This window comes from Somniosus microcephalus, unplaced genomic scaffold (assembly GCF_052327205.1).
Source record: "Somniosus microcephalus isolate GS21.2 unplaced genomic scaffold, FLI_Smic_1.0 unresolved_chr4, whole genome shotgun sequence".
NCBI classification, from domain to species: domain Eukaryota; kingdom Metazoa; phylum Chordata; class Chondrichthyes; order Squaliformes; family Somniosidae; genus Somniosus; species Somniosus microcephalus.
The window spans coordinates 23,561,381-23,587,964 of NW_028225182.1; the positions used below are offsets into that span (position 1 = coordinate 23,561,381).

The 26,584-nt window shown below is 44.9% G+C and overlaps 1 protein-coding gene and 1 pseudogene across 1 annotated transcript; one reads left to right on the top strand and one right to left on the bottom strand.

Moving 5' to 3' along the window:
* Positions 1–1,816: 1,816 nt before the first annotated feature.
* On the bottom strand, positions 1,817–26,063 carry LOC147090039 (lysophosphatidic acid receptor 6-like; annotated as a pseudogene).
* Positions 9,906–11,049, top strand: LOC147090040 (G protein-coupled receptor 15-like). The gene has a single exon (XM_085977123.1). The coding sequence runs from the start codon at positions 9,948–9,950 to the stop codon at positions 10,764–10,766; it is 819 nt and encodes a 272-aa protein (XP_085833249.1). The 5' UTR covers positions 9,906–9,947; the 3' UTR covers positions 10,767–11,049.
* Positions 26,064–26,584: the final 521 nt, after the last annotated feature.

Consider the following 26,584-nt stretch of genomic DNA (forward strand, 5'->3'; position numbering starts at 1 on the left):
GTCCTGTGATCTCAGTGACCAGAGACAGCCCAGACCTGAGATCTCAGTGACCAGAAACAGTCCAGTCCTGTGATCTCAGTGACCAGAAACAGTCCAGTCCTGTGATCTCAGTGACCAGAAACAGTCCAGTCCTGTGATCTCAGTGACCAGAAACAGTCCAGTCCTGTGATCTCAGTGACCAGAAACAGACCAGTCCTGTGATCTCAGTGACCAGAAACAGTCCAGTCCTGTGATCTCAGTGACCAGAAACAGCCCAGTCCTGTGATCTTAGTGATAAGAAACAGTCCAGTCCTGTGATCTGAGTGACCAGAAACAGCCCAGTCCTGTGATCTCAGTGACCAAAACAGCCCAGTCCTGTGAGCTCAGTGACAAGAAAGAGCCCAGTCCTGGGACCTCAGTGATTAGAATCAGCCCAGACTTGTGATCTCAGTCACAAGGACCAGCCCTGTACTGGTATCTCAGTGACAAGAAACTGTCCAGTCCTTTCATCTCAGTGACCAGAAATAACCCAATTCCGTGAACACAATGACAAGAAAAAGCCCAATCCTCTGATCTCAGTGACAAGAAGCAGCCGAGTCCTGTGATCTCAATGACAAGAAACAGCCCAGCCTTGGGATCTGAGTAACCAGAAATAGCGCAGTCCTGTTAACTCAGTGACCAGAAACAGACCTGTCCTGGGATCCCTGTGACCAAAAACAGCCCAGTCTTGGGATCTGATTGACCAGATACTGTCCAGTCATGGGATATCATTGACCAAAATCAGCCCAGTCCTATGATGTCAGTGACCAGAAATAGCCCAGTCATGTGATCTCAGTGAATAGAAACAGCCCAGTCATGTGATCTCAGTGACCAGAAACAGCCCAGTCATGTGATCTCAGTGAATAGAAACAGCCCAGTCATGTGATCTCAGTGACCAGAAACAGCCCAGTCATGTGATCTCGGTGAATAGAAACTGCCCAGCCCTGGGATCTCAGTGACCAGAAACAGCCCAGTCCTGTGATCTCAGTGACAAGGAATAGTCAATTCCTGTGATCTCAGTGACCATTCCTGGAATCTCAGTGACCAGAAACGGTGGCATAGTGGTTAGCACTGTTGCCTCACAGCGCCAGGGACCCAGGTTCGAATCCGGCCTCGGGTGACTGTCTGTGTGGAGTTTGCACATTCTCCCCGTGTTTGCGTGGGTTTCCTCCGGGTGCTCCGGTTTCCTCCCACAGTCCAAAGATGTGCGGGTTAAGTTGATTGGCTATGATAAAAATTGACCCTTAGTGATAGGGGGATTAAATACGTGGGGTTACGGGAATAGGGTGGGATATGTGTTGGTGTAGGGGTTATGGGGATCGGGTGGGATAAGTGTCGGTGCAGGCTCGATGGGCTGAAATGGCCTCTATCTGCACTGTGGGGTTTTTGTGATTTCTGTGATTTCTGTGAAACAGCCCAGCCCTGTGATCTCAGTGACCAGAAACAGCCCAATCCTGTGATCTCAGTGACCAGAAACAGCCCAATCCTGTGATCTCAGTTACCAGAAACAGCCCAGTCCTGCGATCTCAGTGACCAGAATCAGCCCAGTACTGTGATCACTGTGACCAGAAAAGTCCAGTCCTGTCATCTCAGTGACAAGAATTAGTCAATTCCTGGGATCTGATTGACCAGAAACAGTCCAGTCATCCGATCTGAGTGACAAGAACCAGCCCAGTCCTGTGATCTCAGTGACCAGAAGCAGCCCAGTCCTGCGATCTCAGTGAACAGGAACAGCCCAGTCTTGTAATCTCAGTGACCAGAAACAGCCCAGTTCTGTGATCTCAGTGAACATAAACAGTCAATTCCTGGGATATGAATCACCAGTCTCTCCAACAGCTGACACCCAAGTTTTGCTCCTCGATATGCCTTTCCTTCGATGGCTGACATTACACAGAGCCTCCTCCCTACAGAAGAACCTGCTCCATTTGAAGGCGTAGCATGCGATGCAGTAGATCAGCAGGTCAAGGCAGCTGTTGAGGCTGGTCAGTGCCATGGTGATCAGTCGGGCCGGGTAGGTGAACTGGTTCAGCCGGCACCTGGACAGCACCCGGATATGTCTGCGGGTGTGGACGAGTTGGAAGAGGTAATAGGTGACGGAGCAAAGACGGAAGACCACCAGCACCAGGAGAACCGTGCAGAGGGCTTTCCTCCTCACCGCGATCACCGTGCATTTTCCGGCGATGGATTTAAGCTCCTTTCTTTCTTGCAATCTTCTATGTTGCTTTATTTATCATGTATTTCCATCTTTTTATGGCACAACATAAATATAATGACTGGTATCAGCAACTTGAATACATGTGTTCGGTGGTCAATGATTTCATTAAACATTGAGCCCAGAATAACTGCTCAGACTGGGAGTGATCGATTCCTAAAACAAAAGCAACACACTGTGGAAACTGGAAATATGAGATATTTCCAGAAAATGATGGAAACACTGCATTTCAGGAGAATCTGTGGAAATTTCAGCGCAGGGGTTGGAGGGCGTGGTGGATACTATGAATAATGTTATTTTTCATATCATAAATAAGGAAGTAAGCTGCAGACTGCAGGAAGATGTCAACGGACTGATCAGGTGAGCAGAAATGTTGTAAATGGAATTCAATCGGGGGGGTGGGTGTGAGCTAATGCATTTGGGGAGGGCTAGCAAGGCAAGGGAATTCATAATCAATGGTAGGATACTGAGCAGTGTAGAGGAACAGAATGACCTTGGAGAGCATGTCCACAGATCCCTGAAGGTAGCAGGGCAGGTAGATAATGTGGTTAGGAAGGCACACGGGATATATTCCTTTGTTATTAGAGGTATGGTATATAAGAGCAAGGAGGTTATGCTTGAACTGTATAAAATTCTAGTTAGGCCACAGCTAGAGTGCGGTGTACAGTTCCGGTCACCACATTCCAGGAAGGATGTGATTGCACTAGAGCGGGTAGAGAGGAGATTTACAAGGACTGGAAACTTTTAGCTGTGATGAAAGATTGGAAGTGTGCGGATTTTTTCTTTGGAGCAGAGGAGGCTAAAGGGAGACTTAATTGAAGAGTATAAACTTTTGAACGGCCTAGCTAGAGTGAATAGGAAGGACCTATTTCCCTTAGCAGAGAGGTCAATGACCAGATGGCAGAGTTTTAAACTTATTGGTAGAAGGATTAGAGCAGATTTGAGGAGAACATTTTCCACCCAGAGGGTGGTGGGGGTCTGGAACTCACTGTCTGAAGGGGTGCTAGAGGCAGAAACCCTCAGCACATTTATAACGTACTTGGATATAACTTTGGAGTGACGTAATCTACAAGGCTACAGGCCAAGAGCTGGAAATTGGGATTAGGCCGGATAGTTCTTTTTCGGTCGGCACAGACACGATGGGCCGAAGGTGCCGTCAATTTCTATGAGTCTATGATTCCCATGTGTTTATTTTAATTTTATTATGAAAAGGTTCTGTGGAAATTATTGTTATGATTGTCAGACTTGTCTGTGAGTCTGAAGGTGCAGCATTTATCCTGGTCTTCGGGGCTTTATCTGATTAGAAATTCCGCTGTTGTTGTTCAAAATCTTGGAGTGAAACTTGATGACTTCATCTGTTTGTTCAGTGACTGTAATTAAAGCCAGTCAACAGGGAACCCTGTTTTTTGACCGGATGGATTCGCTCTCCTATAAGTAAGGGAATCTTCTCAATACATCAATCGGAGAATTGCTCCCAGCATCAACACCAACTATCGAATCATCGATTCTAACCGAAAGGGATAAAATGTCTCTTGGATTTCTGATGAAGCTCAAGATTCTATGGGCGATTACTGATGTACAAAATATCTACTACCCCATCCTGGCTGCGGTCGGTGTCCCGGGTAAGTTACTACCTGCAGCGGTTACTTCAGTAACCCGAGATTAACAGAATGTGGCATCGTAGTCCGCGTGTCCAGCTCTTTATTTTATGACTTTCCTTACATTACAGAAATGGATACACTTTAAAAATACTTCGGAGCCTGAAAATCCCATTGGGGCGTCCAGTGGTCGTGAAAGGAACTACACTTATGCAATTATTTCCTTTATTCTTTCTTTATTTCCTTCTTTTTTCTTTCTTTCTTTCTTGCTTACTTTCAATCTTTCTGTCTCTCTTTTCTTCCTGTCTGTCTTCCGTTCTGTGCTTTGCTCTTGTGTGTGTTTGATAACGGTCCCTGCTCCACTGATGTGAACTCCCATTCATAAAGAGTAGCATGACGTAAAATTTTATGAATTGTTAAATTAGTATTCTAAGTTAGAATCATTATTTATTCTTATGCAGCTCATTTAAGGCTTTATTACGGATAAGGAATATGCATTATCAATGATTACTGTGTTCTTTATGGCCATTAATAATCCATTTCAGCAACCTTATTAAGATCTCGGATTTCTGTCAGACTATAGAACCAGCCATGTTTTTTATTCTCTTAATCAAAAGTGGGCACTTTGCTGTAATTTCGTCAATTCTGCAGGAAGTTATTATTTAGTTAGTTTAACAATTTAGTCCTAACACATAAATGACAGAAGCATCCATGATCCAATCTCGTTCAGCTGCCTCAGGTTCCACCGTTTCCCCTTTTACGTTATGTCACTGTTTGTGAATTGTTCAATTCGAATTCTAAGCTTGAATCGTGATTGATTTTTATGCAGCTCATTGAATGGTTTCTTTAAATACAATGAATCTGCATTATCAATGTAATGATGCCTGCTATACCTGCCTGGTCCAGTTCTTCTTTTGGCTGATCGAATGTACAGTCATTGTAACGGGAGTATTCAGATAGTGAACTCACTTGATATTGGATTGTGTCCTATTCCCTGTGTGAATTGAAAGCCGAATATACTCACGACACTGGAGGAAAGAGCAAGAGTTACAGTATTTGAACTGAATTCAAATAGTTGCTGGCACAGACAGGATGGGCCGAATGGCCTCATTTTTGCTGTAATATTCTATGATTCAATGATTCTAGCTTCTGAAATCTCACGTTGTTGTAATGGCCCGGAATTTGTGCTTGTAATGACTGCTTGTAATAAGCCTTTGCCATCATTACAACTGTGAATCTGCTTATCCAACTTGGTGACCTCACTGTTGGTGGACGCTGGAGATCCCCTTGTACTTGGCAAATTAACGTCGGCAGTGTGATCTCGACGCCACAGAGATCACTAGATAACAGATTAAAGGGCAGGACCTCAAAGGTTGTAATCTCTGGATTACTCCCAGTGCCACGTGCTAGTAAGTATAGGAATGGGAGGATAGAGCAGATGAATGCGTGGCTAAAGAGTTGGTGTAGGGGGGAGGGTTTTACTTTCCTGGATCACTGGGCCTGCTTCTGGGAAAGGTGGGACTTGTACAAGTCGGACGGGTTGCACCTGAACCAGAGCGGGACAAATATCCTTGCGGGGAGGTTTGCTAGCACTGTCGGGGGGGGTTTAAACTAACTTGGCAGGGGGATGGGATACAGAGGGAAGCTGAAATAGGGGGGGATGTGCTGCCAATTATGGAGGAAAAAACAAGTCAGCTTGGTAGACAGGGCAAATATATAAGGGCAAGGCTGGATGGCATCTATTTTAATGCAAGGAGTCTTGCAAATAAGGTGGATGAACTGAAGGTGTTGATAAACACATGGGAGTATGATATTGTTGCTATCACGGAGACATGGTTGAGGGAGGGGCAAGACTGGCAGCTCAATATTCCGGGGTACAGAATCTTCAGGCGAGACAGAGGGGGAGGTATAAGAGGAGGGGGTGTCGCAATATTAATTAAGGAGTCAATTACTGCAGTAAGGAGGGATGATATATTAGCAGGGTCCTCTAATGAGGCCATATGGGTGGAGCTTAAAAACAAAAAGGGGGCAAGCACTTTGCTGGGAGTGTACTATAGGCCTCCAAACAGTCAGGGGGAAATAGAGGAACAGATATGTAGGCAAATCTCAGAGAAATGTGCAAATAATAGGGTAATAATAATGGGGGATTTCAACTTCCCCAATATTAACTGGGATAGTCAAAGTGTGAAAGGCTCAGAGGGTGTAGAATTCTTAAAGTGCATCCAGGAGAGCTTTTTGAGCCAGCATGTAGAAAGTCCTACAAGAGAGGGGGCGGTACTGGACCTAATTCTAGGGAATGTGGCCGGCCAAGTGGAAAAAGTGCTAGTAGGTGAGCACTTTGGTGATAGTGACCATAATATGGTAAGATTTAAGGTGGTCATGGAAAAGGACAGGGATGGGCCGGAAATAAAGGTTCTAAATTGGGGGAAGGCCGATTTTAATAGGATAAGGCAGGATCTGGCCAAAATGGACTGGGATCAGCTACCTGTAGGAAAATCCGCATCGGAGCAATGGGAGGCTTTCAGAAGGGAGATTGAGATCATACAAGGGCAACATGTTCCCATAAATGTCAAGAGTGGTTCCAAAAACCACAGGGAACCGTGGATGTCAGGGGATATACGGGAATGGATTAGGAAAAAAAGGAGGGCTTTTGGTAGATACAAAAGGCTAAAGACGGAGGAAGCCCTAGAGGAGTACAAAAAGTGCAGGGGGATACATAAAAAAGAAATTAGGAGATCAAGGAGGGGCCATGAAATAACACTGGCGAGCAAAATAAAGGAAAATCCGAAGATGTTTTATAAGTATATTAAGGGTAAAAGGATAACTAGGGAAAAAATAGGGCCCATTAGGGACAAAAGTGGCAATCTGTGTGTGGAGCCGGAAGATGTAGGAGGGGTTCCAAATGAATTTTTTGCATCTGTTTTCACTATGGAGAAGGACGATGTAGACATAGAAATAGGGCGGGGGGACTGTGATATGCTCGAACATATTAACATCGAGAGGGAGGAGGTATTGGCGGTTTTAGCTGGCCTAAAAATGGATAAATCCCCAGGCCCGGATGAAATGTATCCCAGGCTGCTGTGTGAGGCAAAGGAGGAGATTGCGGGGGCTCTAACACATATATTCAGGACCTCTCTGGCCACAGGGGATGTGCCAGAGGACTGGAGAACCGCTAATGTAGTACCATTATTCAAGAAGGGTAGTAGGGAAAAACCGGGGAACTACAGGCCAGTGAGCCTAACATCAGTGGTAGGAAAATTACTGGAAAAAATCCTGAGGGACAAAATTTGTCGCCACTTGGAGAGGCAAGGATTAATCAGGGATAGTCAACATGGCTTTGTCAAGGGAAGATCATGTCTGACTAATTTGATTGAATTTTTTGAGGGGGTGACTAGGTGTGTGGATGAGGGTAACGCAGTGGATGTGGTATACATGGATTTCAGTAAGGCCTTCGATAAAGTCCCGCACAGGAGACTGGTCAAGAAGGTAAGAGCCCATGGAATCCAGGGTGCCTTGGCACATTGGATACAAAACTGGCTTAGTGGCAGAAGGCAGAGGGTGATGGTCGAAGGTTGTTTTTGTGACTGGAAACCTGTGGCCAGTGGGGTACCACAGGGATCGGTGCTGGGTCCCTTGCTGTTTGTGGTCTACATTAATGACTTGGATATGAATGTAAAGGGTATGATCAGTAAATTCGCGGATGATACTAAAATTGGTAGGGTGGTAAATAGCGAGGAGGGTAGCCTCAGTCTGCAGAACGATATAGATGGGTTGGTCAGATGGGCGGAACAGTGGCAAATGGAATTTAACCCGGAAAAGTGCGAGGTGATGCACTTTGGGGGGTCTAACAAGGCAAGGGAATACACAATGAAGGGAAAGACCCTAGGCAAGACGGAGGGTCAGAGGGATCTGGGTGTGCAGGTACACAGATCCCTGAAGGCGGCAGAACAGGTGGATAAGGTGGTAAAAAAGGCATATGGGATACTTGCCTTCATTAGCCGAGGCATAGAATATAAGAGCAAGGAGGTTATGATGGAGCTGTATAAAACACTGGTTAGGCCACAGCTGGAATACTGTGTGCAGTTCTGGTCGCCACACTACAGGAAAGATGTGATCGCGTTAGAGAGGGTGCAGAGGAGGTTCACCAGGATGTTACCAGGGCTGGAGCGCTTCAGCTATGAAGAGAGACTGGGCAGATTGGGTTTGTTTTCCTTGGAGCAGAGGAGGCTGAGGGGGGACATGATTGAGGTGTACAAAATTGTGAGGGGCATAGATAGGATGGATGCTGAGGAGCTTTTCCCCTTAGTAGAGGGGTCAATAACTAGGGGGCATAGATTCAAGGTAAAGGGCGGGAGGTTTAGAGGGGATTTGAGAAAGAACTTTTTCACCCAGAGGGTGGTTGGAGTCTGGAACTCACTGCCTGAAAGGGTTGTGGAGGCAGAAACCCTCACAACATTTAAGAAGCATTTGGATGAGCATTTGAAATGCCATAGCATACAAGGCTACGGGCCAAATGCTGGAATATGGGATTAGATTAGACAGGGCTTGATGGCCGGCAGGGACACGATGGGCCGAAGGGCCTCTATCCGTGCTGTATTACTCTATGACTCTATGACTCTATGACTAGATCTTTGAGGGCAGTTTTCTTCGAGGTCAGCAGCGAGCACCATCACTTCGCCACTGCCCGCAAAATCTGGGCCATTATAATGTCAGTCATATTATTGCACTATTTACAATAAAGCACTATTGTTACAAGTGTTACCTGTAATGCATTTCAAAAACTGTCCGGTACAATGAACCGCATCCTATGGTGATTTCCCGCCTTTATATTCTTGGTGTGGAGCATCACACGTGAACATGAATATCCAATACCCGAGCATGGAGGGTAACGTGCCCGTTACACGAATCATCACATGTTTGACCATTGGGAATGCAGGATCAACAGAATCAGACGTGGACTCACTCCTAATATCCAAAACAAACTGGGATTCAGAATTTAACACTTTGTACCGGGAGCAGCAATGCTGAAAAAAGCATCTAGAATTGATAATGTAAACTATTTGTGAAAGTGAATCTAAGGAGACGGTGGAAGCAGAGAGCGTTGACTCATTCATAGGTAAATTAGATACATTTCTTGCAGAATATAAAATGTCAGGATACAGTTTATGGGTAATTCGAGATGTGTCATGCGATAAAAGTATCCTGCGTGGGAGGAACAGGTGACTTTGGAGCTATGCTTCCCAAAGCCCTCCACCACTAGTGTTCTCTTCACCTATTCCCTGGGTCTTTTGTAGACAATTTTTAGTAATTGATTGCTATCGTTTGATGACGATTTAATTAGCATTATATCATGTGTCTACCCTGAGGCTACAGGGTGACCCAGATGAACTGCGTTTTTGTTATAATTGAGCAATTCCTATATTCCTATTATTATGTAGATTACAAAATGTTGATGGCAATGCCAGGTTTGTGGAATTGTCCAGATGCGGTCAATGCATTGAACAAATGAACATAGTCCATCTATGAGCCCAGAGACTGGGGGATAACTGCTTATGATCCCAATCCTCTTACTCCCAGACCTCTTTTATCACATCCCCATTTTGGGACATTACGTTCCCCAACAGCTAACTCACGCACTCTGTAATTCAAACCTGCAAACATCCCGTCTTTCCCTTCTCCCTTTGGCTCAGTGTAGGAGAACTTCCACTTCCCGATTGGTTACTTTGGCAAGTATTCTAAAATCAGTTTCTGCTTTAAATTATGTTACATTGGATTCAGTTGCATCGCTCATTTACCGATCCAATCCTGATTGCTCTGATTACTACCGTTATCTCCATGACGCGCTGTCACAGATAAAATATTCAGGTTCCATCACTGGATTAAAAGTAAATCAGCAACATTCTTGGCGCATTTCATGTTATTGTGAAGAATGATAATGTACCTGTTATATAACCTACTCCATTATTTGATTGGAAACGCATCAAACTACTGTATGCGTTCATTGTCGGGAGAATAATTTATTTATTATCCTCTTACTTACAGTTAACGTGGTGACGATTGTGATCCTGTCTCGGGGAAAGTGCGGTCTCTCCAAATGTGTCACTCGCTACCTGGTGGCCATGGCAGCGGCGGATCTACTGGTCATTATCATCGATCTGATACTGAGGCACATTCCTATTGTTTATCGGGATCAGTTTCTTTTTCTGTTGAACGTGAAAGTGTGTAATATCCACGCAGTCCTGCTTTATGCCGCCACAGACTGTTCTGTCTGGTTCACCGTCGCTTTCACCTTTGATCGGTTTGTGGCCATTTGTTGCCGAAAGCTGAAATCGGAATATTGCACCGAGAAAACGGCGGCTGTGGTTCTCGGAACAGTGACGGTGCTGAGCTGTTTGAAGAACATTTTCTGGTATTTCCAATATTTAAGTGGATATCGGCTTTCTAACAATCCCTGGTTTTGCGATGTGAAACCTGTTGTATCTCTTTCGCTGGTCTGGGCCATTGTTGAATTAATGCATTACATTTTAACAGCATTTATTCCCTTTATTTTGATTCTACTGTTCAATGCATTGACGGTCAGACACATTTTAGTGGCCAGCAGAGCCCGCAGGAGACTCCGGGGTCGGAGCAGTGGCGAGAGTCCCAGTGACCCAGAGATGGAGAACCGAAGGAAATCCATGATTGTACTGTTTCTTATATCGGGGAATTTCATAGTGTTATGGGTGGTGTTCATGGTTTGTTCTATATTGAGACGTTTGGATTACTTGGGATATCCTGTTTCTTCGCCCAGATTTGTAATGGAAATCGGCTTCATGCTCCAACTTCTGAGTTGCTGCACCAACACTTCTATTTATGCAGTGACCCAAAGGAAATTCAGAGAGGAGTTGAGGAACGGAGTGAAATATCCTCTGGAAAAGATGGTCAAATTAATTCGATGAGAATTCGAACGTTATCATTTATTTTTGTCATCTATTCTGTAGAATTCACTTTCGGGTTTCTAAAATTCTTTACATTTTCTGAAATATTTCACAGCCTGATCGAACCTTAACAGTAAGCTAATATTATCATTCGGGCCTTGCAGCCATTTTTCCAAGAGTGGGACCTAGACAAGAGATATCTACAGCTGCGGTTCGAGCAGATACTTGCCCAAGGGGGCTTTGTTGCTTCAGACAACCACCTGCTGAGCTCGCACTCCAGGGGTATTTTGGGAATGAGAGCTTGTTGTGGGTATTTCATCACTCTATACAATTAGTTCGCAATGTCCCGTCAATCATGGGGTGTTTAGTACCTCAGTGTTGACAAACTTTCCGATCTCTGCTGATCTTTGAAGAACAAAACAAATACGTCAAGGCAGCCGGAATACTCTGAAGGATGTTAATCTCTGCAACGTCACTGAGGCAGATAGAGAAAAGAAATCGTAATCATTTGGACTGGAGTCGAAGGTAAAGTTAGTAAGGTCCCAAACTATCTAATTCATTGTGTTGCCCATCTGGCATTTATCCTCCTGTTGGCCCATCGTGTTACAAAAGCAGTGGAGAGATTTTTTAGCAATGCTTTAGTACTAATTGATCCTTGGACGGATTGTTTGCGATTTGGCGAGAGTTGATTGGGTAAATGGATCGACAAGAGATATTTAAATCTGAAGGAACAAACACTCAATTCTTGTTTTAGTGAAGAAGATATGCATCGGTTTGAAGTTTCGAGTAGGGGACGCGGGCGATGCTGCCCGGTGTCCTGGTGTAACAGGTACATTTACTCAGCTCACAGTTGCTAACACATTCCGCTGTTTTGCTCGTGGTTTAACGGGAGTACATGGTTTAGTGAACTGTTAGTTCGAATGCCATCATCTACACGCAGACTTCACAGAATCACAGAATCACAGAAACCCCACAGTGCAGATAGAGGCCATTTCGGCCCATCGAGCCTGCACCGACACATATCCCACCCTATCCCCGTAACCCCTACACCAACACATATCCCACCCGATCCCCGTAACCCCTACACCAACACATATCCCACCCTATCCCCGTAACCCCAGGTATTTAATCCCCCTAACACTAAGGGTCAATTTATCATAGCCAATCAACCTAACCTGCACATCTTTGGACTGTGGGAGGAAACCGGAGCACCCGGAGAAAACCCACGCAAACACGGGGAGAATGTGCAAACTCCACACAGACAGTCACCCGAGGCCGGATTCGAACCCGGGTCCCTGGTGCTGTGAGGCAACAGTTTGCCGATTGGTTTGATATTAGGACATTGTTTCAGGATGGGCTGTTCATTATTCGTGCAAAAACAAACGTGCATAGCTGATAATACAAAATCTCAGGATGATGGGAACACCAGAGCTCCCCGCTCCACACCTCCATAAACTCCCTTTAACTGCAGCCAGCCCCGATCTTCCAACAATCCCACACCCAGCATTTCCCAGCTTTTTTACTCACAGATTCCAAAGCTTCATAGTTCTCGCTCCCTTGTTTGATGCTCGAGTGCTCACATGTTCTGTTGTCTCTATCCTCTTCCTCCATGATAGTGACTACCCGGGGGTGATATCATTAAACAGTGCATTTCCTCTCAAACCTAAATATGAGAATCTAATGGGGAAATATTGTGTTCTTCCGAAGTTGAAGGAGGGTCAGGTGGGGAATGGGCCAAATGTGAGATAACTCACCCTCCACGTGTCAGTTGTGATGTTCGCAAACAGATCATTTGAGCTTCAATGTGCATATTCCTAACCTGCATCTTTGGACATTTCTTATCAAAGTGTGCAATGCCTTATTGCCAATCTACACCTGTAAACATAAATAATCTCCTAGCGGGGAACAATGATGGAGATACCAACACAGCAGTCTGCCCAAGATAGATCGAGGCATCTTTGCCTGGACAAAAAAAGTAATTTAGAAACTTCTAAATGGACCTGTGCCCTCTCAGTTGTAAGATACAGTCAATAGCTTGAGCTGTGCATTGTCCGATATCTAATGATGCTGCTTAGAATTACTCAGGTTTTGCACAATGTGAGTTCTTTGGCGAGTAGTATGGTTCGGCGAGTGGGTGAAACTTGTGTACGAAGCTCCTGCACTGAAATACAAGTAACGTGTAAATAAACTGAAAAATCATTGACCGAACAAGTAATGATTGAATATAAAGGTCAATAACCCCGTCCAGCCTCACTTCACTTTGGATCTGCGATCCAGCACAGGCCCCATATATTGCCCGGGTGATAGCACCATTGTTGGTGGAAAAATGTGAGGAAATCAGCCAAACGTCATATTGTTGATCACACACTGTTGACCCATGCTAGAAAGGGCGTGTGTGTCTGTGAGAAAGTGTGTGAGTGTGTGTGTGAGAGACAGGAAGTGTGTGCAAGTGTGTATATTTTTGTATCGTGCTGACAGTACACTCTCCCGCCAGTGGAGGCACTGCAGTACCAGTTGCCGCTCAGTGTTACTGCCCCCCCCTCCATAATTAACTTTCTTTCACGTTGGACAAGGTCAAGACAATGACCAGAAACAGCCCAGTCCTGTGATCTCAGTGACCGGAAACAGCCCAGTCCTGAGATCTCAGTGACCAGAAACAGCCCAGTCCTGAGATCTCAGTGACCAGAGACAGCCCAGTCCTGAGATCTCAGTGACCAGAAACAGCCCAGTCCTGAGATCTCAGTGACCAGAAACAGCCCAGTCCTGTGATCTCAGTGAACAGAAACAGCCCAGTCCTGTGATCTCAGTGACCAGAAACAGCCCAGTCCTGTGATCTCAGTGACCAGAGACAGCCCAGTCCTGGGATCTCAGTGACCAGAAACAGCCCAGTCCTGTGATCTCAGTGAACAGAAACAGCCCAGTCCTGTGATCTCAGTGACCAGAAACAGCCCAGTCCTGGGATCTCATTGTTCAGAAACAGCCCTATTCTGTGATTGGAGAGAACAGAAACAGCCCAGACCTGAGATCTCAGTGAACAGAAACAGCCCAGTCCTGTGATCTCAGTGATCGGAAACAGCCCAGTCCTGTGATCTCAGTGACCAGAAACAGCCCAGTTCTGTGATCTGAGTGACTAGAAACAGCCCAGTCCTGGGATCTCAGTGACCAGAAACCGCCCAGACCTGAGATCTCAGTGAACAGAAACAGCCCAGTCCTGTGATCTCAGTGACCAGAAACAGCCCAGACCTGAGGTCTCAGTGAACAGAAACAGCCCAGACCAGTGATCTGACTGACTAGAAACAGCCCAGACCTGGGATCTCAGTGACCAGAGACAGCCCAGTCCTGTGATCTCAGTGACCAGAAACAGCCCAGTCCTGTGATCTGACTGACTAGAAACAGCCCAGTCCTGTGATCTCAGTGACCAGAAACAGCCCAGTCCTGAGATCTCAGTGACCAGAGACAGCCCAGTCCTGTGATCTCAGTGACCAGAAACAGCCCAGTTCTGTGATCTGAGTGTCCTGGAACAGCCCAGTCCTGGGATTTCAGTGACCAGAAACTACCCATTCCTGTGAACTCGGTGAACAGAAGCAGCCCAGTTCTGTGATCTGAGTGATGAGAAACAGTCAATTCCTGGGGTCTGAGTCACCGGAAGCAGCCCAGTCTTGAGATTTCAGTGACTGATTTCTGAAGCTATAGTCCCTCCAACTGTAAGTCTTGCTCTTCGATGTGCCTTTCCTTCAAAGGCTAACGTTACACAAAGCCTCTTCCCTACAGCAGAGCCGTCTGCACTTGACGATGGCGCGTGTGATGGAGTGGATTAGCGGTTCAAGGCAGCTGTTGAGGCTGGTCAGTGCCATGGTGATCCTTCGGGCCGTGCAGGTGAACTGTTTGAGCCGGCAGCTGGACAGCACTTGGATAAGCCTGAGGGTTTAGTCGAGTTGAACGAGTTGAAGGAGGTGATAAAGGCCAAAGCAAAGGAGTAAGACCACCAGCACGAGAAGAATCGTGCGGAGCGCGTTTCTCTTCACCCCAAGCACCATGCATTTTCCCGCAGTGGGTTCCAGCTGCTCCTGTCAATGAGCGGGCAGCAGAGCATGATAACCAGCAACGGATTGAACAAAGCAACAAGCGCGGCCGTGATGCTGATCCTTGACACTCACCTGCTCCAGGAGCTCAAGGAGAAATTCTCCAGATAAGCGGTATTTCTGTTGTGGAACTTGCTGGTCTGAAGTCCTCTGACAGTCAAGTAGAGGAAGTTGATGGACAGAACCGGCCATATGAGGCAGCAGGCCAACACGTGGTGGCGGTGTCTGTGGAGCTGCAGTGATGTGATGGGATGGACCACTATGCGCAGATTCAGGTGAGGAACAAAGTCATGCCATACATGTTAGAAAAGAAGTGGGAGCTGGAGATTTTACACGCCAGGTCCCAGAAGACCCAGTCATTCTGCAAGGCATGGAAGGCAACTTTGAAAAGAAGGGTTGTGTAAAGTCATAGTCATCATGGCCAACTTAACCATGAACACGTCAGAGGTCGAGAGAGTGTCGTTTTCCCTGCAGATGTACCACAGTGCACAGCAGTTGGACACCATACCGAACACGAACACAGCGAACAAGCCACAGGGAACATGAGGTACTAGAAGTTGGCACCGACCTCGGATTCGTGGGTGTTTGTGTCTGTAGACACCAATGACCGCCAATGCACTAATTTTGTAAAATTGTCACTGCTGTAGTATAGGGAACAATGTAATAATCACTCCCCACAATTAAGTGCAGAGTCCTGGAGATGGTGTATTATTATTTACCAACAATTAAAAAAAAAAAAAAGTTAATATTTCTGCTAAATTAACAGGGAGAGGGATTTAAGACGAGAACATCAAATGTTTGTATTCCATCTTTGCACCGCCCTTTTCAGGTCTTTATCAGTAGAGGACGGAGATTATCTCAACAATTGTGACTCACCTTTAGCGAATAGCTGACTGGTGATATTATTTAGAAACAGAGTCCACACTCTGCCGCTCTCTCCATCTTCTCACTTATTTCTTATCCTGAACGATCAAAACTCGCTTTTCCCAATCTGCTCGGTGCATTGTTACATTGCCCTGTGACGACTCGGTACTCTGACCAAGTATATGACCACAACTTGACCCTTTCACTAAGCACTGACAAATACCTGCGGTTTCGGTACATGTCACGACAATAAACCTTCACTATGCTGACAAGCAGTGACTCGCCTAACGCTATTTCCTTTGCACTGTGTTCACCTCAATGCACTGTAGCTATTCAACTATGGAGCTTAGTACTGCCCTTACACTCCCACCTCCATCTCACTGATCAGTGCTGAGTCACCTATTGACCCTGGTGCTACCCATTCTATTCCCACCTCCATCACACTGATTAGCACGGATTTATCTGTTGAACCTAGTGCTACCTATCCCACTTAACACGCCATCTTACTGACCAGCACTGTGTCATCTATTGAGCCTAGTAATATCCATCCCACTACCTCCTCCATACCTCTGATTAGTTGATTTGTGTCCAATGGGTGCGGATTAAGGCATTGTAAAGGGATGGGCGGGGACCTTTGTTGGAACTCACCTAGGTGAAGATACTCTGAAGATAAAAGCATGAGGAAGGCAAAGGGAAACCATATCACCTTCACCAGTAGGTTGTGGAATCCCGTTTGTCAGACTTGAGTTACTTGCTGCCTTAGGGCAGAACATGACGGATGGACAGATTCAATTATAAAATCTTCGTGTTGTAACTCTCCTATATTACATGGCTTATATTGTACACTGTAATTTAAGAGATGAATGAATTGGATCCCTCGCTCTTATGTATTTCGGTCACACTCCTTTAACAGGATTATGATCAGCGACTGCTGCACAACTGGATCAACCGTGTAACTTCTTCAAATGTGAGATGGTTATGAGTTCAGTGTAATTATATCACTAGAAGAAGAGTGGGATGATCAAAGAACACCATTTTTGACAGGAATCTTGTCATTCATGTGGAAATAACTTATGAAATGATACTGGGCGGCCTGCTGGTGGTGCTGTCCAGGGAGAGTATAAATATTCAGGCATGGGCCCAGCTTGCTCAGGACATTCTTTAACAGGAACTAGTGAAGGACACAACTAGATCTCCATGTTGAAAAACAGTTGATTAAAGCCTGGTTTAATACTCAGACTCAGTGTCTAGTAGTCTTCTTACGTCAATTTTGTTAAATAGACAGACAAAAACTGAACTGTAATATAAAACAACTATGGAAAACGTTAAAGACATCACCAGGCTTGCGCTGATAAGTGGCAATTAACATTCGCGATGCACAAGTGTCAAACAATGACCGTCTCCTACAAAAGAAAGTCCAACAACCGCCCCTTGACATTCAGCGGTATTTCCCTCATTAATTCCACATCCATAAACATCCTGGGGCTCACCTTTGATCAGGAACTTAACTGGACCAGTCACATAGATACTATGGCTAAAACAGCAGGTCCCACGCTGAGTATTGTGCTGCGAATGACTCACCGAAGTCTTTCCATCACCTTCAAACACAGCCAGAAGTTAGATGGAATACTCTCCACTTTCCTGGATGAGTGAAGCTTAAACAACACTCAGGCAGTGCGGCACCATCCAAGAAAAGCAGCCTGCTTGATCGACACCTGATTCTTAAACATTCACTCCCTCCACCACTGGACTGCATCAACTCGCCAAGTCTTCTTCGACAGCACCTCCCAAACCAGCGAACTCTGCTACCCTGATGGATAAGGGAAGCAGATGTATGGGAACACCACTACCTGCAAGTTCCCCTTTAAGTCACATATCATCCTGACTTGGAAATATATCACCATTCCTTCATCGTCACTGGGTCAAAATCCTGGAACTCCCGACCTAACAGCACTGTGGGTGCACCTTCACCACATGGACAACAGCGGTTCAAGAAGGCGGCTCAACACAACCTTCTCAAGGGCAACGAGTATGGGCAATATACGTAGGCTTTGCCAGCAAGGCACAAATCCCGTGAATTATTTTATTTTTAAAGCCATGGGGCAAGGACAGGCAGGACCGTGGGCCGACCAGTGCAGTCCCGTTTTTTGAACCTTGCAAAGGAGATGGAAGCGGGCTGTGCTCGATTGGGGGACGATGAGGTTGAAGGCCGTGGGCTGAATTTCCCCAGAGGAGATGAGTGTAGTGACGGCCTGGGAAACCATGGCTTGATGTTGGGTGGTGGTTTTGTGGTCCAGGGTGTGGTAGGATGAAGTATTGGAGATTGGCAGTGAGCCTTCGGAATGTGGAGGTCTTTTTGATAATCAACCACAGCACCACCCTTGTTAGCAGGTTTACTGACAATATTAGGATTGGACCTGAGAGAACAGAGCGCAGCAAGTTCAGTGGGAGGTAGCTTAGTGTCAGTGAGGGGAGTAGAGGAATTGAGACGGCCGATGTGTTTCTGTCAGTTCCCAATTAATAAGATGAAAGAGTGAGGCGTCCAGGTGGAATGCGAAAGTCTCTGCTGTTTTGGGAGAAGATTCCTGGCCAAAGAAATAGGCATGGAGGCAAAGTTCAGCATCGTGCTGAGCCCGTAACTCTATGAGGTGGTAGCGGGAGGGATAAAAGCTGAAGCCTTTGCTGAGAACTTAACATTCGGTGTCAGCGAGGGGAAGGCGAGAGGAGATAGTGGAAACACGGCAAGGGTGAGATTGGGAGGAGGGATGAGATCAGAAGAAAGTGCAGGAGAAGAAGGAGCAGAAAGGGTGTCGTTATTTAAGAGCTGTTGAAGATTGCGGTCCTGGACACCTGAAAGAAAGAAAGAAAACCCTTTTTTTTAAAGCCCCAGATGGGGCGAAGGGTGAAATGGAACTGCCGACTGGGGCAACTCAGAAAGAGAGTGAGTCGCTGCTGCTGATGTGATGGGTCAGAGCAGGCATGTGGCGACACATGGCGGTGAGCATGGAACTCAGGAAGCAGCGACAGCAGTGGTGCGAGGAATGCTGACTATCATGGAGATATTTGCTATCATGGGTGGATCCGAAACATGGAATTTCAGTTGGAATCCACATGGAATAAGTTGGTGCTGGAGACAGCTGCTGAGGGAGGAGATGTGACTGTGAAAGTGAGTTTTAGTAGATTCCTGGTCAAACACGAGCAAGTTAGCAGAAAGAAAGGAAGGAGAAAAGTGTGAAAGAGACAAAGGGAAATCCCGTCGGAGAGAAGAACCGAACTTCTTCAAGGTCGGCCCTCCTGGAGGAGAAGCGGAAATGAATTAAACACTAATACAAAGACAGAATGCTGCGGATGGTGGAAATTTGAAATATAAACAGAAACTGCTGGAAATGCAGAGCAGGCCAGGCAGCATCTGTAGAGAGGCAATCACAGTTATCATTTCAGGCCAATGACCTTTCGTGAGAAGTGGAAAATATTGAAGATATAACAGGTTTTATTCAAGTAAAGAGTCAATTTTGCCAACAGCGCAATAGAGACCACATTTATTTTCTTTCTGTCTTTCGTTCTTTATTGATGTCATACGTTATTTCTATCTATGATCTTACTGCACAATATAAATATACTGACCGCTATCAGCAACTTGAATAGATGTGTCCGGTGGTCAACATATTTTATTCAACAGGGAGCCCAAAATAAATGGTCAGACTATGGGCGATAAATGCTTAAAACTAAAGCAAAACACAGTGGATGCTGGAAATCTGAAATAAAACCAGATTAATGCTGGGACCTCTCTGCATTTCAGGATAATCTGGGGAAAGTTCACCACAGGGGTTGCAGGGCGCAGTGGTTATTGAGAATAATATTATTATTTCAGTTCACAAGTTTCATTTGTTAGGTCTTTGCTAAAGTTCTTTGTGAGTTTTGCCTCACTAACCGGGGGCATATTTGGTCGGCTTTATGTTTGATGACATTGGGGCAACCCAGTGGCCTACATGGATTTTACCAAGGATTTTGACAAGGCCCCGCATGGCAGACGGCTCAGGAAAGTAAAAGGTATGGGATCCAATGGAAAGTTGAAAGTTGGATCCAAACTTGTCTCAGTGGCAGGGAGCATAGTTAATGGTGGACGGGTGTTTTCTGACTTGAAGGCTGTTCCCAGTGGAGCTCTACAGAGCTCAGTACATGGGCCGTTGCTTTTTTTTTGGTGTATATCAATGACTTAAAGGGGGCATTATTCAGAAGTTTGCAGACAATACAAATATTGGCCGTGTAGTTGATAGTGAGGAAGGAAGCTGTAGACTGCAGGAAGATATCAATGGACTGGTCAGATGGGCAGAAAAGTGTCAAATGGAATTAAATTTGCGAGTTAATGCATTTGAGGAGGGCTAACAAGGAAAGGGAATAAACAATAAATTGTTTGATACTGAGAAGTGCGGAGGAAATGAGGGACCTTAGAGTACATCTCCACAGATCCCGGAAGGTACCAGGGCCGGTAGATAAGGTAGTTAAGAAGGGATACGGGATACGTTCCTTTATTATTCGAGGTATAGAATACAAGCACAGGGGTGTTATGTTGAACTGTATAAAATACTAGTTAGGCACCAACTAGAGTACTGTGTACAGTTCTGGTCACCACATTCTAGAAGAGATGTGATTGCACTAGAGATGTTACAGAGTTGATTTACGAGGATGTTGCCAGGACTGGAGAGTTCTAGCTGTGAGGAAAGAGTGGATAGGCTGCCGGTGTTTTCTTTGCAACAGAGGAGGCTGAGGGGAGACTTAATTGAGTTGTATAAAATTATAAGGGTCCTAGATAGAGTGAATATGAAGGACCTAGTTCCCTTAGCAGCGATGCCAATAACCAGGTGGCATAGATTTAAAGTTATTGGTGGAAGCATAAGAGGGGAGTTGAGGAGACCGTGTTTCACCCAGTGTCAGGTGGGGGTCTGGAACTCACTGCCTGAAAGGGTGGTAGAGGCAGAAATCCTCATCACATGTAAAACAGTTCTTGGATATGCTTGAATTGCTGTAACCTACAAGGCTACGGACCAAGAGCTGGAAAGTGGGATTAGGCTGGAGAGCTCTTTTTAAGCTAGGCACTGATGCGATGAGCCGAATGACCTCCTTCTGTGCTGTAGATTTCTATCATTCGCAGTGTTTCCGATTAATTTTATTAAGACAATGCACCTGTGTAAATTCTTGTTAGGAGTGTGAGAATTGTATGAGTGTATGAAGGTGCAGCATTTATCCTGGTCTTCGGGGATTTATCTAATCGGAAAGTGTGCTGTTGTTAAAAATCTTGTTGTGACACTTGTTGACATCATCTCTTTGTTCGGTGACTTTAATTAAAGACAATCAACATGGGACCCGATTTTCTGACTGGATGGATTTGCTCTTCCATAAATAAAGGGAATCTTCTCAATATATCAATCGGAGAATTGCTCCCAGCACCAACACCAACCATCGATTGTAACAGAAAGGCGTAAAATGCCTCTTGGATTTCTGATCAAGCTCAAGTGGAGCCGGCAACAGTGAGGAGGAGGCCGCGGTGATGAGGAGACGGAGCGGCTGAGGGACATCGTGCTCCCACTGCCACGGGAAGCCATTGAATTGACTTTCTGAACACGGCGCTGTAAGAATAGCTGGCGTGTCCCTACGGGGTGTAAGCATTCCATTGTACTTGTACTAGTACTAGTTACATATGGCAAATAAAATTGAATTGAATTGAATTGTACAAAATATCTACTACCCCAACCTGACTGCGGTCAGTGTCCCGAGTAAGTTACTACCTGCAGCTGGTACTTCAGTAACCCGAGATTAAAAGTATGTGGCATCTTAGCCTGTGCGTCCCGCTCTTTATTTTATTACTTTCCTAACATGACAGCAATGAATACACATCAAAAATACTTCGATGTCTGAAAAGCGCTTTGGGGTGTCCTGTGGCCCTGAAAGGAGCTACATTAATGCAATTATTTCCTCCTTTCTTTCTGTCTTCCTGTCTTCCTCTCTCTCTCTTCCATTCTGTGCAGGTTCCCTTTTGTGTGTTTGATGTGAACTCCCATTCATAACTTTTTACGTTATGTTACTCTTTCTCAATTGTTAAATTAGAATGCTAAGCTTGAAGCAAGGTTTGTTACAATGCAGCTCATTTACTGGCATTCTTACAAAGAATGAATCTGCATTATCATTTTAACCCCTTGCCTGCCTGGTACCATTCTTCATATCGCTGATCGAATGCACAGGCATGGCAATGGAAGTATTCTGATCGTGAACTGACTCGATATTGGACTGCTTCCTATTCCCTATATGAACTGAAAGCCTATTGTATTCACGACACAGTACTTGAATCGAATTCAAATAGGCGGTGGCGCAGGCGGGATGGGCCGAATGGCCCCCTTCTATGCTGTACTATTCTATGATTCAATGGTTCTAGCTTCTGAAATCCCACGTTGTTGTAATGGCCCGGGACTTGCGCTTGTAATGACAGCGAAACTGTCAGTGTTCACCGTCATTACAACTGCGAAAGTGACACCAACTTTCGGAGTATGCACATGCGCATTTAATTGGGGAAATCCACAACTCGCTGCCAGTCATTCCCTGTTCCTCCACAGGGCGCGCTGTTGAATACCCCACGGCATCAATTGAAGTCACTTCAATGACTTAAGCTTTTATGCTGGAATATCACTCTTCAAAAAAAGTCAAGCTTCATTGAATAATGAGAAACTGGGTTTTTAATGGCGTACTGAGTCATAATTACTGCTGAACACCCGTTCTAGCCAATAAAAACTTATTTTATACTTCTGGAATGTCAAGTTTTACCACGATTATAAAAAATTCCATGGTTTTTGTAATATTTTATTAAAAGGATTGTTCACGATATTGCAGTTACTTCCTGGTTCCCATGTGTATGTCCCAATTTTATTTTGCTATCTTTAAAATTATTAAAAAGTGAAAGTTAATTAGGGCATTTTACTTCCTGGTTTTCTATCTGTGAGAATGTTTTAATGTGATTGGCTGCTTAGCCAACTTGATGAGATCACTGTTGCTGGACGCTGGAGATCCCCTGTACTTGGCATCGAATCAAATTAATGTCGGCGGGGTGATATCGACGCCACAGCGATCACTAGATCTTTGTGGGCAGTTTTCTGCGAGGTCCGCAGCGAGCACCGTCACTTCGCCACTGACCGCAACATCCTGGCCATTATAGTGTCAGTCATATTATTCCACTATTTACCATAAAGCACCTTTGTTAAAATTGTTACCTGTAATGCGGCTCAAAAACTGGCCAGTAAAATGAACCACATTCTATGGTCATCCCCCGCCTTTATATTCTTGGTGCGGAGCATCACAAGCGAACATGAATATCCAATATCCGAGCATGGAGGCGAACATGTCTGTTACATGAATCATCCAATGTTTGACCATTGGGAATCCAGGATCACAGGATCAGACTTGGACTCACTCGTAATATTAAAAGAAAACTGGGATTCAGAATTTAACATTTTGCACCAGGAGCAGAAATGCTGAAAAATACCTCTAGATTAGATAATGTAAACCATTTGTAAATGTAAATCTATGGAACTGGCTTCCTAAGGAGACAGTGGAAGCAGAGAGCATTGACTCAGTCATAGGCAAATTAGATAGATTTCTTTCAGAACATAACATTTCAGGATACAGTGTATGAGTAGTTCGAGATATGTCATGTGGTAAAATTAGCATGCTTGGGAGGAAAAGGTGACTTTGGATCTATGCTTCCCAATGCTCTCCACCACTAGGGTTCTCTTGCCCTCATGCCTGGGTCTTTTGCAGACTATTGATAGCGACTGATTGCTATGATTAGATAAAGATTCAATTAGCATTATATCATGTGGTTGCCCTGAGGCTACAGGGTGAATCATATAAACTGTATTTTTGTTTTCATCAACAATTCCTATCTTCCTATGATGCAGATTAGAAATCTTGGGCGGCCACGTCTGGTTTGTGCCACTTTACAGATGAGCTCAGTGCCTTGAAGAAATGACCATAGTCCATCTATGAGCACCGAGACTGGCGATTAGCAGCTTATGATCGCATTCTAAGGGCATCATTGATTCTCCGAAACATCTTACTCCCAGACCTCTTTTATCTCATCCCCATTTCGGGACATTAAGTTCAGTGGAATCACTCCAACAGTTAACTCACATACTCTGCAAATCAAACCTGCAAACGTCCCGTCTTTTCCCTCTCCCATTGGCTCAGGTGTGGGTGAGCTTCCACTGCTCGACTGGTTACATTGGCATTTATCCTAAAATCAGTTGCTGCTTTAAATCAGGTTTCATTGGATCCCGTTGCATCGCTCACTTACCGATTCATTACTGATTGCTCTGATTACTGATTGCTCTGAGTACTGATTGCTCTGATTACTGATTGCTCTGATTACTGATTGCTCTGACTACTGATTGCTCTGATTACTGATTGCTCTGATTACTGATTGCTCTGAGTACTGATTGCTCTGATTACTGATTGCTCTGATTACTGATTGCTCTGAGCACTGATTGCTCTGAGTACTGATTGCTCCGAGTACTGATTGCTCTGATTACTGATTGCTCTGAGTACTGATTGCTCTGATTACTGATTGCTCTGAGTACTGATTGCTCTGAGTACTGATTGCTCTGAGTACTGATTGCTCTGATTACTGATTGCTCTGACTACTGATTGCTCTGAGTACTGATTGCTCTGATTACTGATTGCTCTGATTACTGATTGCTCAGAGTACTGATTGCTCTGATTACTGGTTGCTCTGAGTACTGATTGCTCTGAGTACTGATTGCTCTGATTACTGATTGCTCTGACTACTGATTGCTCTGAGTACTGATTGCTCTGATTACTGATTGCTCTGATTACTGATTGCTCAGAGTACTGATTGCTCTGATTACTGATTGCTCTGAGTACTGATTGCTCTGAGTACTGATTGCTCTGATTACTGATTGCTCAGAGTACTGATTGCTCTGAGTACTGATTGCTCTGATTACTGATTGCTCTGACTACTGATTGCTCTGAGTACTGATTGCTCTGATTACTGATTGCTCTGATTACTGATTGCTCTGAGTACTGATTGCTCTGATTACTGATTGCTCTGAGTACTGATTGCTCTGAGTACTGATTGCTCTGATTACTGATTGCTCTGAGTACTGATTGCTCTGAGTACTGATTGCTCTGATTACTGATTGCTCTGACTACTGATTGCTCTGATTACTGATTGCTCTGAGTACTGATTGCTCTGATTACTGATTGCTCTGATTACTGATTGCTCTGAGTACTGATTGCTCTGAGTACTGATTGCTCTGAGTACTGATTGCTCTGATTACTGATTGCTCTGAGTACTGATTGCTCTGAGTACTGATTGCGCTGAGTACTGATTGCTCCGAGTACTGATTGCTCTGATTACTGATTGCTCTGATTACTGATTGCTCTGAGTACTGATTGCTCTGAGTACTGATTGCTCCAAGTACTGATTGCTCTGATTACTGATTGCTCTGATTACTGTTTGCTCTGATTACTGATTGCTCTGACACCTTGTCACGGAAAAAATATTCAGCTTCCATCACTAGATGAAATGTCAAATGGTGCATTTCATGTCATTGTGAAGAACGATGTACCTGTTATATAACCTACTACGTTATTTGATTGGAAACGCATCAAGCTACTGTATGCGTTCATTGTCGGGTGAATAATTTCCCTATATACCTCTTGCTTACAGTTAATGTGGTGATGATTGTGATCTTGTCTCGGGGAAAGTGCGGTCTCTCCAAATGTGTCACTCACTACCTGGTGGCCATGGCAGCGGCAGATCTACTGGTCGTGATCATCGATCTGATACTGAGGCAGATTCCTATTGTTTATCGGGATCAATTTTTTTTCCTTTGAAATTTAGAGTGTGTAACATTCACGCCGTCCTGCTGTATGCCGCCACAGGCTGTTCTGTCTGGTTCACCGTCACTTTCACCTTTGATTAATTTGTGGGCATTTGTTGCCAGAAGCTGAAATCGGAATATTGCACCGAGAAATTGGCGGCTGTTGTTCTAGGAACAGTAACTGTGCTGAGCTTTTGGAAGAACATTTTATGGTATTTTCAATATTCAAATCTATATTGGCTTTCTAACAATCCCTGGTTTTGCCACGTGAATCCCAGTGTAGCACTTTCACTGGTCTGGGCCGTGGTTGAATGAATGCATTACATCTTAACACCATTTATTCCATTTCCTTTGATTCTACTGTTCAATGCATTGACGGTCAGACACATTTTAGTGGCCAGCAGAGCCCGCAGCAGACTCCTGGGTCCGAGCAGTGGCGAGAGTCCCAGTGACCCAGAGATGGAGACCGGAAGGAAATCCATGATTGTACTGTTTCTTATATGGGGGATTTCATACTGCTGTGGCTGGTGTTCATGGTCTGTTCTATATTGAGATGGTTTGATTAGTTGGGATATCCTGTTAAGAAGGCCAATGGAATGTTGGCTTTCATTGCTAGGGGGATAGAATATAAAAATAGGGAGGTATTGCTTCAGTTGTACAAGGTATTGGTGAGACCGCACCTGGAATACTGCGTACAGTTTTGGTGTCCATACTTAAGAAAGGGCATACTTGCTCTCGAGTCAGTACAAAGAAGGTTCACTCGGTTAATCCCGGGGATGAGGGGATGGGCATATGAGGAGAGGTTGAGTAGATTGGAACTCTACTCATTGGAGTTCAGAAGAATGAGAGGCGATCTTATTGAAACATATAAGATTGTGAAGGGGTTGGATTGGATGGATGCGGGGAAGATGTTCCCGATGATGGGTGAAACTAGAACTAGGGGTCATAGTCTTAGAATAAGGGGCTGCTCTTTCAAAACTGAGATGAGGAGGAACTACTTCAC